The sequence below is a fragment of the Danio rerio genome, chromosome 5, assembly GCF_049306965.1.
Source record: "Danio rerio strain Tuebingen ecotype United States chromosome 5, GRCz12tu, whole genome shotgun sequence".
NCBI lineage: Eukaryota > Metazoa > Chordata > Actinopteri > Cypriniformes > Danionidae > Danio > Danio rerio.
Window position 1 is genome coordinate 67,652,646 of NC_133180.1, and position 12,355 is coordinate 67,665,000.

At 38.7% G+C, this 12,355-nt stretch overlaps 2 protein-coding genes across 3 annotated transcripts in view; both read left to right on the plus strand.

Annotated features, from left to right (window-relative positions):
• The window catches only part of lrwd1 (leucine-rich repeats and WD repeat domain containing 1), a 779,065-nt gene that overhangs the window by 281,534 nt on the left and 485,176 nt on the right, over positions 1-12,355 (plus strand). The window lies entirely within an intron of this gene.
• Positions 1-12,355, plus strand: part of rasl10b (RAS like family 10 member B) — a 36,314-nt gene that overhangs the window by 23,099 nt on the left and 860 nt on the right. Inside the window, exon 4 of the mRNA XM_073951557.1 lies at positions 11,063-12,355. This exon is cut by the window's right edge and continues 860 nt beyond it. Coding sequence (XP_073807658.1) covers positions 11,063-11,333 — 271 coding nt within the window. The 3' untranslated portion in view covers positions 11,334-12,355. The remainder of the gene's footprint in view (positions 1-11,062) is intronic.

Genomic DNA, 12,355 nt, shown 5'->3' on the forward strand with positions numbered 1-12,355 from the left:
GTTAACAACTGCTCGTTACGCTGCTTGATGTTGCAATTTAATGTTTTCTTATTATATTATGCTACTTGGTCTGTGTAGTCATGCAAACATTTGTTTGTTGAGCAAGTAGTTTGGCCATTTTCTGCCGTTTATTATTCCTTGTCATTTCTCCCATAGGCGACTGAATCGGAAGTTCTAAGACAATTGCGAAAACAGGCGCACTTCCGCATTTTAGAATAAGGTCAATATAGAGATATGGAGGGATTTTAAGAAAGTATATTATGCAAACTGGTACAAGTGTCTGTCAAAGTGTGTAAAGAGAGATAATATTAATATATAGTGCTTTTCTGGACACTCAAAGCTCTTTACGCATTTTATAGGGGAAATTTCCTCATCTACCACCAGTGCCCCACATTGCGCCAGACCACACACCAGCTGATTGGTGGAGAGGAGACAGAGTGATGAGGCCAATTATGATATGGGGATGGTTAGGAAGCCATGATAGGCAGAGGCCAGTGGGCAAATCTGGAATTTTCAATGACCACAAAAAGTCAGGACAACACTCACTGAGCAGTATAGAGTCCCCATCAAAACACTGGGGCGTTAGGACCCACACAGACCACAGGTTGAGCGCCCCCTGCTGGCCTTCCTAACACCACTTTCGGCAGCAACCCAGCTTTCCCATGTGGTCTCCCAGCCATGAGAGACGAAAAACTGTTTTTTACAGGTGGTTTGTCAAGACCACTCACCTGTGAAATACTTCACCTCTATACAGATTTAATTATCACCTACAACTATGTATTATACAAGAAACTATGTCACTTTTCGTCACTGGTAAGAACTGAAGCATTGAAAGGTAATTGTGAGCTTTTGCTGAGAAAATATTGTGATCTAAACGATCACCAATTGTGAAATAGTTAAACCACAATGCCAAACTAAAACTGAATCTGTCTCTGATCACACAGTGGATTCTTAAAAAGTGTTTTAAACAAAGTAACAAAGTTGACAGTATGTTACAAAATAAACAGGAAGGAACATAGTAGAAAAACTATAGTATAAAGATAACTTAAAGGGGACCTATTATGCAAAAATAACTTTTATGCTGTGTTCACACCAGATGCGGAACGCACGGATAAATTGAGCTATTTGTGCATTAATAGACGCATGAACATTTTGAGTGTACTCGCTTCATTCGCTTATCAAAATCTGCTTCATTTGCACATACATTCACTTCACAACAGACGTGGATTTGCATGATGGGCGTGATGCAGGTCAATCGATCAAAACATTCAACTCGCACCGCTTCATTTCACGCAAATCACGTCATTTGCGCCATCTCATTCATGCTTATCATGCCGCAGGATGTCTATTCTTGTGTTTGCATTGACTTAACATGTAAATCACTCGCGCTTGACACTTCTTCCGCGGCTGGTGTAAACACAGCAACACAAGGGGTTTAAACAGCTGTGTGGCAACAGTCACAGAATATAACCAGCTTCTAATAGTAAAAATTTTTTCATTCATTTCCTTTTTGGTGTACTCCCTTTATTCATCAGGGATCACCACAGCGGAATGAACCGCCAACTTATCCAGCATATTTTTTACGCAACTGATGCCCTTCCAGCTGCAACCCAACACTGGGAAACACCCATACAATCCTGCATTAACACACATACAATACGGCCAATTTAGCTTATTTAATTCACCTATAGCGCATGTCTTTGGACTGTGGGGGAAACTGTAGCACCTGGAGGAAACCCACATGAACACTAGGAGAACATGCAAACTCCACACAGAAAAGCTAACTGACCCAGCCGGGGCTCAAACCAGCGACCTTCTTGCTGTGAGGCGCTCATGTTACCTACTGTGCAACCGTGATGCCCACCTTATTCTTGAACAGGAAAATTCTATAGGGAAATTCACCCACAGTTTTTCCTCTGTTACACCCAAATGCAGCTACAACCCCTCACGTTAAAGCAGGGAAAGTCACAGCCAATCACAGTGTTCATATATGATATGGGGGTGGTACAACTCAAGGAGAGAATCGCCGTTTCTCAATTCCAAAAACGCAGAGAATGGACTTGCGTTCTTGTGGAGACCGGTCTTGCCAGGTGTCCTCGGAAGAACGAACTCAGGAGACCGCAAGGGCAGAGAATGCGTCCTTTGAGAAATGGGATGCTGCGTTCTTCCTGATGGTCATGTGACCTTCACGCGTTTTAAATAGTAAATTATTTAAACATTACAGCACTCATACAACGATTTTTTGTTTCCCCCCCCCCTCTTCAAAATATATACTTTGCATAAAAAACATTATAAATATACTCTGCACAATATAAATAAAACAGATTTTAATATGAATTTCAGCAAACAAACAACCCTTAATGTGTTTATTCCTTTATTAAGATGTCCATGGTAATGTTTACTTTCATCGTTTCATTTAGGGAAACTCCTGAGGTAAATAAGTGATATCTCTGAACTTTAATAATAAATCTAAATAAAATGCTGCGCTTCCCACCTCCAGTCGCAATGACTTCTGGGACTTCCAGAGGGAGTTCGGTGGTCAAGTCTGCATCGGTGCGTCCTCGATATCAAGAACACATCCGGGAAGTTTCACGCATCCTCCAAACTTGCGGTCTTGAGTATTGGAACTGAACTTAGGCAGCTGATGATGACGTTGCACGAGAACACGAGGATGCAAGACCGCTGAAGAACGCATATAGAGAAACAGCTAATGTGATTTGACGTGAATTAAACTATTGGTGGGGACATTTCAATAGTTGATGGATATTGATGGGGACACTTCCCCTCCGGACTTGCTAATTTCACGCTCCTGGACGTTAGTCTTGTTTTTAAATTACCACTATGCTGACACACAGGCATTTGTAGCTCCGCCCTCTTTTGAAAAGAGCACCGAGGGCACAATCCTATTTGAATTTAAAGCGACAGCCACCAAAATGGCACAAATAGGATCAAAAAGGATAGTTTCAAACAGTTATAAAACATTATTTGTTGGGTGTTTTAAGCTGAAACTTCATATACACACTCTAGGGACATCAGAGACTCATTTTATAGCTCATAAAAAGGGGCATAATAGGTCCCCTTTACATGTAAATGGCTATTAAATCACTATTAAAGTTGAATGTTTCTAAATAGACACTGGAACGAATCTGTTAATGAAATATTAGTGTTTTTTCCTTAACATTTTGACATTTAAGATGTGTCTCTAATTATACATACACTATATAGCCCCTCAGCATTGCAGAATGTAACTTGTTTAAAATTAAATGTAAAAATATGTGTAATTTTATCAAATTATAATCGCACAGGATAAGTAATGTATTTCAACTAGCTTTATGAAATACATTTTGAGGTGTACAGATTTGTGTAAGAGCAAATCAGCCTTTAGAAAGGTGACAAATTGCTCTGCATGAGAGTAACGCAGACAGCGACAGTGATGCTCCATATTTATTTACATTCAGCTCAGGCAGTGATTGGTCAGTGTGGGCGTCAGTGGTGAGTCTGTCACTCAGAGGCCGGTTTAATGTAATCGATGGCGTCAGCTGTCATCCTTTGCTTGCGTCAAGGCCTTAGCTGTGAGACAGGCGGTTCCGGTGACAAACATTCATGTTTTATTGATCCAGGCAGAACACAATTAAGTCACCTTGGCCCGACACTGCCTAGCAGCCTCTGCCACACAATGGGATGAAGAAGAAACGCTTCGATGCGCTGATCTGATCTGTTAATACCACGCAGAAGTGAGAGTGCTGGTTGTCAATTTCTCCTGTTGAGGAATTACGAGAGAGACGGTGGATTAATCTTTGGTGAAACAATATCCATGTTTCCTGATCTACGGTCTCCCATAGAAATATGATATATGGTATTATATGCAAATAAGATGTATGACATACAATTTCATATTAGAATTTCACATATACTATATCAAATATGTCATATATGCAATATGTATTTCAGAATCCAGCAAAACGGCCATTTACAATTGCTTTTGACCACTGGAATTATGAATGCAGTGGGTATGAAAAGTATTTACACCCCCATAAATCTTTAACACTGTTATATTGCTGTCGTTTGCTAAACTAATTTAAATTCATTAGTTTCCTCATGTCCTAACGTACACACAGCACCCCATAAAGCTGAATTATCACATGGTCCCAAGTATTCAGACTCGGTTGCTGTCTAGTTAATCTGATCATCCTTGAGATGGTTCAACACCTTCATTTGAGTCCAGCTGTGTTTGATTATACTGATTGGACTTGATTAGGAAAGCCACACACCTGTCTATATTAGGTCAAAGGAACTGCCTAAAGAGCTCAGTAACCGAATTGTGGCAAGGAACAGATCTGGCCATGGGTACAAAACAAATCTGCTGCACTTATGGCCCGTTTCCACTGAGTGATGCAGTACGGTATGGTATGGGTCACCTTTATCAGCCTTGCGTTTCCACTGCCAAAAGGGTACCAATAGTCCTCCTGCAGAAGTCAGTGACGTATCTCTGTAAACCACAAATGTCCAGTTGCATGTGTAGCTCCACCTTTTGGTACCCTTTTGTCCTGCTAAGTACCCTTTGCAAAGGGTACCCAAAAAGTAGTACAGTACATTTTGCCTTTAGGTAAATTTTGACAGTTGACACGACCATAAAAGTGCACCAAACAGTACCGTACCATTCAGTGTAAACGGGCCATTAAGGTTCCTAAGAGCACCTCCACCTCCTAGTTTCCTCCATGATCCTTAATCGGAAGACATTTGAGACAACCAGAACCCTTCCTAGAGCTGGCCATCTGGCTAAACTATCGGGAGAGAAGAGCCTTGGAGAGAGTGCTAAAGAAAACCCCAAAGATCACTGTGGCTGAGCTCCAGAGATGCAGTCAGGAGATGGGAGAAAGTTGTAGAAAGTCAACCATCACTGCAGCCCTCCACCAGTGGGGCTTTAAAATCGTGAGTAATAAGATTCACTGGTCTGATGACACCAAGATAAAAGTTTTTGGCCTTAATTCTAAGCGGTATGTGTGAATAAAACCAGACACTGCTCAGCTCCTGTCCAATACAGTACCAATAGTGAAGTATGGTGGTGTTAGCATCATGCTGTAGGGGTGTTTTTCAACTGCAGGGACAGGATGACTTTACAATGAACTGTTGGGAAAGATGAATGCAGGTAAGTATAGGGATATCTTGGACGAAAACCTTTTCCAGAGCGCTCAGGACCTCAGACTGGGCCGAAGGTTTACCTTCCAACAAGACAATGACCCTAAGCACACTGCTAAAATAACGTGGCTTCACAACAACTGTTTAACTGTTCTTGACATGGCCCAGCCAAAGCCCTGACTTAAAACCCAATTAAGCATCTCTGGAGAGACCTAAAATGGCTATCCACAAACGTTTACCATCATACCTGACAAAACTAGAGAGGATGTGCAAGGAGGAATGGCAGTGGATCCCCAAATCCAAAAATTTTCCCAGAGACTCATGCTGTAGCAAAGGGTCTGAATACTTAAGTCCATGTGATATTTCAGTTTTTCTTTTTTAATAAATCTGCAATGTCAACAATTCTGTGTTTTATCTGCCAATATGGGGTGCTGTGTGTACATTGACAAAAAAATGTACTTAAATTATTTTAGCAAATGGCTGCAATGTACAGTAACAAAGAGTGAAAAATGTAAAGGGGTCTGAATACTTTCCGTACCCACTGTATGTACAAGTATGTTCAAAAATATTATATATATATATATATATATATATATATATATATATATATATATATATATATATATATATATATATATATATATATATATATATATATATATAATATTTTTGAACATACTTGTACATACAGTGGGTACGGAAAGTATTCAGACCCCTTTACATTTTTCACTCTTTGTTACTGTACATTGCAGCCATTTGCCAAAATAATTTAAGTATATATATAATGGTATAGTTCAAAACTTGTACATAAAACTTGTCCACATTTTCTGTTGTCATGTAAAAAAAAAACAGCCAAACGCATAAAATGCTTCAGTTTTTAAAAGAAACTGAAAGTGCTGTTGTGTAAGCGGCCCCTGAGTGTCAAACCACCTTAATATTAATGACTGAATGAATAAATCAGAAACGAGACTGACTTAGTGAATGAATGATGAATGGACGTGATAATATATTAATTGTGTTTGCTAAAGGACTCTACTGTGTTTGAGAATGAAATTGCGTGTCAGAGATCAGGCGTTGACTGATGGACAACACTGGTGTTTCCTGTCAATTCAAGACCCAAAGTCACCCTATGACTGACAGCATGGGGTCTGCAGAGGCTAATTTAGTTTTTTACGACCCAAACCTTTTTTATCAGTACACAGAAACTCATCTGAGGTAAGCTTTGACGGGCTACGTTTTGTTCTAAATCCCCTTTTTTTTGGACATCCAGAACTGTAGCCGTTCATTTGCAGTTTTTTCAATAGCAGAGGTTTATTTTTAACATTTCTGGCCGGTGTGTATCCGTCCAGTGGAGCTCTGCGGCGAGCCTCTGTGAAGTGAAACAATTGGAAATCCATTTGTCTTTTTCAGAGCTGTCGGAGGCACAGGTCATCTCAAACAGAGATAAGCGAGGAGACATAAGCTGCTCTCAGGGATCTCGGCTCTCGGTCGGAGCCGCTTTACATCTGTAACGTGTGACGGCTTCACTTCCTGACAGCTCATCACTGCAGGGCAAAACTCTTGCCGTTCATTTTCACATTCATTTTCGCAATATGTGGATTTACTATTGACCTTATTCCAATGCTTTTTAATGGGCTCACCTAACCCCACCCCAACCCTACCCAATACAGTGACGTCACTAGCTCCATTTGAGTGCACTGTGTCTGACATTGCATCGCTGAGTGATGCAGTCTCAGCTTGCATCATAAAGGCTGCATCCAGATACTATTGGAAGTGCGCTTGTTTTTATGATTGTTTTAGAACTTCCAATTCAGTTGCCTATGGGAGAAATGACTTGGCAAAGTGAAAAAGGTCAAACTACTTGCACAACAAACAAGTGTGTTCATGACTATACATCTGAAAGTATAGTCACATAATAAGACAAGACCCATTTGCAACATCAAGCAGCACAACAAGCTGTTTTAATCATCTTAAAAATCAATGGAAGTGAATGAGACTGAAAGTGTCAAGCCAAAAAGATTCCAATGGCTGCGCCCGCTTGTACGTGCAGAGCCCTGTTACAATACAGTATCGTTTACTCCCCCTCACATCATTCCAGCTTATACAACTTTGTCCACTCAATGAAATTCAACAGGCTCCTGTTTTGCTTGAACTCTAATGTTCCTCAGAATAGTTTACTATTTCACAAATTAAGCAAATTCAATGCAGAATTTTAACGAAGTGCGCTTCCTCGGGTCTTCTTCATTAACACTGAACCCAAGCTGCACAATCAGACCAGGGAGTGTGATAAAATCCTTTCTTCTGTAGAGCTTCGGAATATTATTAGTATTATTAAAAAGATGTCGAATACTATCAGAGGATTCATTAGTGTCCTTGTATCATTCAAACCTTTTAAAAGTTATTTAAAAAGACTGAGATTGTAGTGTTGTAGTGCAAGATCATCACTTGTGAAGTGTAACCAAAAAGACGACGATGTCTTTTTGTAATTTTCCTAATGTGTGGTTTAAAACATTCACACAATACTACAATTTTAGAGAAACATGACATAAGATCCTGATTTAGACACCCAGCACAATAAGATGCAAGACATGTTTGGCGTGATTTGTTGCTATTTTTAGACCAGCGCAACCCTAATTTTCACGTTTTGCATTGTTTAAATAGCAAATCCATATGTGCCACTTTGTGGACTCATGGGTGTGCTGGTCTAAAATAGAGGTGTGTTAAGGCGCATTGTTGGCGCATTGCTATTTTGAGAAACTGAAATCAGGTCTAAAGTCCAGAGCAGAGTGCGTTAGTTATGCGCCTATGCAGGTCCAAAAGCGTACGCATTGCTTTATACACACAGGATGTACAGCAAAACACAAATATCTTTACATATAAAAAAAAAAAGATTAAAATGTTACAAAAAATAATTATTTTCTACATATTATATGAAATATAAATATAAACTTCATATGGGTCATAAGAATAGGATGTGTGTTTGGATATAACTCCGTTGTTTTACCTCACTTTTTTATTATTGTTTATTTAATTTAATTTGCTGGAAATCAGAACTGAATTTACAAAAAGTTTTGAAACATATCTTTGTGCTTAACAAACTAAATTAAATATGTAGGCTAATAGATGTCTTCAGTGGAGTGCGTACAACACAGTTTCCTCATCCACGAAAGTAAAGGAGTAAAGTAAAGAGTGAAAGTAAAGAGGCTGAATGAAGGGGGCTCGTTCTTTATCCTTACACTACAGATGGTCTGTTTAACTGTTTTCTCGCTAGTAAAGCGTTCAGTTTTTCCTACTTACAAAGTCTGACATGTGAATAGCATATGCGGCATAGCGCAATTTGAGCATAATTTGAGTTATGCTCAAAACACACCCATAACTCATTAAGAGAATAAGCACAACCCTGTTAGACCATGCACCAGGGTGGAGAGCATTTTTTTATCCATAAAATAGTAAAAGTGGATTCAGACACGCCCTTAATGCTTTTGCGCCGTGCGCTTTAGACTTTTCGCCTAGATCAGCACAGTAGAGTCCTTAACGTTAAAGGCATAGATCAGCTTTAAAATTTTGTCATAATGTTCTCACTCTTCACTTGTCACAAAACTGTTTAAGCGAAAAAGAAGATGTGTTGAAACGAAAAGATCATTTGAAAAACGATAGAAACCTGTAACCATTGACTTCCATAGTTTACTAGTTACTAGTTTCTAAAATTATTTAATTCATTCATTCATTCATTTTCCTTTAGCTTAGTCTCTGTTTCAGAGGTCGCCACAGTGGAATGACCTGCGGAGGGCAGCAGATGCCCTTACATCCACAGCCCAGTACTGGGAAACACCCATACACACACACAACTCATACACTATGGTGAATTTAGTTAATTCAATTCACCTATAGTGCATGTCTTTGGACTGTGGGGGAAACCGGAGTACCCAGAGGTAACCCACATGAAAATGGGGAGAACATGCAAACTCCACACAGAAATGCCATATGACACAGCCAGGACTCGAACCAGCGAGCTTCTTGCTGTGGGACGACAATGCTTCCCTAACATTTTTTCAAATAACTTATTTTGTTTTCAAGAGAAAAGAAAACTTAGAATGGTTTGAAATCACTTTATTGTGAGTAAATGTAAATTTTTGGGTGAACTATCTCTTTAATCCTTTTTCATTTATTCTGCAGAAAATGTGTGGTAAGCTTTAGATTTAGTTTCATCTTCAAGGTAACAGAAATACAGTTTGATGTGAAAAAGTCGTTCAGTGTATAAAGGCATCAAGGACTTTTTTTTTTTTTTTGGAAATATGAAAGAAAAGTGCTTTCATGTTCACGATGTACATAATGCTGCCATGGATTTTCACTAATGCTCATCTCAATCCCTGAAACGCCACTTTATTATGGAGGAATCCAGGATAAATGGATGCAAAGAGAGCTCCAGACAACATCTTTCAAAAAGACGACTTTTTGGATTTAGCCTCGAACGCATTAATTATATCAGTCTGATAAAATTGCAGGCTAAATTGATCCTTTTGAAGACGACATTCCACTTCAACTTACGCTTTATGAAGACATGATCACAGCAGGGTCATTCTGCTCATTCAAATATGCCATCTTAAATAGCCATCTGAAAGAAAATAGGTAAAGGTCTTTTGTCTTAAAGGGACAGTTCACACAAAAATGAACATTTCATCACCATCTCCTCACACTCAAGTGGACATTTTCTTCTTTTATGTATGTTGAACACAAAGCAAGATATTCTGAAGTATGTTGGGAAAAAACAGCCATTGACATTTATAATAGAAGCAAAAAATACTATAGTTGTCAGTTTTTAATCAACATTCTTCCAAACATCTTTACATTTGTGTAACAAACAAAAAAAAAACTCAAACAGGTTTGAAACAAGTCAAGGGTAAGCACATGATGGCAAAATTGTAACTTTGGGGGGAACTGTCTATTTAAGACAGATTCAAACTATAGGAGGTTTAAGCCTGAATTATCCCTGCATAATAATCCGGAAATAATTTTATTGGTTCAAATGTTTGGCTCAGATTATTTGGTATAATATGCCCTGACGGAATTTAGAAGTCGTGATCACCATATCTAGCCTGTCTAGATCACAGGAGAACTACAAATCTGCCACTTTAATGAACTACAGCTCTCATCATGCACTTCACTCGCACGCCTGTGTATTTTTCAACGAACATGACATAGGGTAATTAGGCTAGTCATTGTGTAACAATGGTTTGTTCTGCAGACAATGATAAAAAATTAGCTTAAGAGGGCTGATAATATTGATCCTAAAATAATTTGTAATAATATTTAAATCTGCTTTTAATCTAGCTAAAATAAAACAAATGAGACTTTCTCCAGAAGGCAAAATATTAGAGGACATACTATGAAAATTTCCTTGCTTTGATAAGCATTATTAAGGAAATATTTATTTTTAAAAAATTCACAGTAGAGCTAATAGTTCTGACTTCAACTGTATATCATTTTGAATAGTCATGATTACGATTATGACCAAAACAATCGTCATTATGATTTTTCCCATAATCAAGCAAACCTAGTATATATATATATATATATATATATATATATATATATATATATATATATATATATATATATATATATATATATATATATATATATATATATATATATATATATATTCGTCTTTGTTAACGTTAATAAAAAAATTAATTTGTTCATTGTTAGTTCTCACAAACACTCACAAACTCAATATTGGATTATAAAAAGCCATTAGTGAATGTTGAACTACTGTATGGTTAATAAAGGCTGTACAAGTGTTGTTCATTATTAGTTCAGGTTAGTAAGTGCATGGATTATCATAAAGGGGGAACATAAATGGTTTTGAATAAGAATTGAAAGTCTGTGTGTGTCTTTAAAGTGTGTGTGTGTCTTTCCACAGAGTGATGGGGTCTGGAGAGACGCCCATTCTGATCGTCGGCAACAAGCGTGATCTTCAGCGAGGTCGCGTCATCCCTCGACACAGCGTTTCTGACTTAGTCCAAAAGAGCTGGAAGTGCGCGTACGTGGAGTGCTCAGCCAAGTTCAACTGGCACATTTTGCTGCTGTTTGGAGAGGCTCTGCGCAGCGTGGGTTGTGTCCGCTGCAAACACATCCACGCCACCATCCGTTTCCAGCGGGCGCTCAGGAGAGAGCGATGCGTCCTAATGTGAGGCCGCACTTTTTCTTCTGCACCGCTGCTTTTAAAGCGGTTTATGGGATCTGTATGGATGGTTGGTTAATGTTTGGGCAGCTGGAGGAGCCGTGATAACCCTCTTGCCAAGGAAATTCACATTTTGGGATTTGAACTATGGAAAGACAGATGTGGGGGTCTTAAAACAGGGAGTTCCCCTGTTGCTTCATTACCTAAAGCCTTCAAATTGATGTCTTCGCTTTTGGGCTTGAAGAACACAACTGACGTCTCTGCCTCTTGTCTTAAAAATCCAAACCTCCAAAAAAGCCAAATGAAGGTGATAGCTTAAAGGGATGGTTCACTGAAAAGTTTCATTTACTCACCATCAAGTGGTTCCAAATGTTTAGAAATGTTAAAGGTTTTCTGTTGAGCACAATAGAAGAAATTTCGAATAATGTTGGAAACCGCTATTAGCTTTAAATAGGGCATAAAAACTTAGCACCAGACAACTGAGTAGGATAAACTACACTACCTGACAAAAGTCTTGTAGCCTACCTAAGTTTTAGTAACGGCAAAAAATAACTTACCTTCTAGTGGATCATTTGGTATCAGAAGTGGTTTATATGAAAGGCAAAAGTCTCTAATTACGCTTATTTCACCAAAATAAATTATAATTATGCCTTGATTTTTAATTATGTAATTAGTCTGGTCTCTTTTTCCAGAAATAATGTGCAGTATATAAAGTCATGCTGTAGTGGAAAGAGAATGAGTATTGTGTATGACTCCCATGATCTTGGAGGACTGCATCCATACATCTCTGCAATGACTCAAATCACTCATCTGGAATAAGTCTCATCTGGAATGGCAAAGAAAGCGTTCTTGCAGGACTCCGTGAGTTCATCAGGCTTTTTTAGATTCATCTTCAATGCCTTCTGCTAAATCTTACCCCTGACATGCTCAATAATGTTCCTATCTGGCCAATCCTGGAGGACCTTGATCCTCTTTGCTTTCAGGAACTTTGATGTGGAGGCTGAAGTATGAGAAGGAGCTCTATCCTGCTGA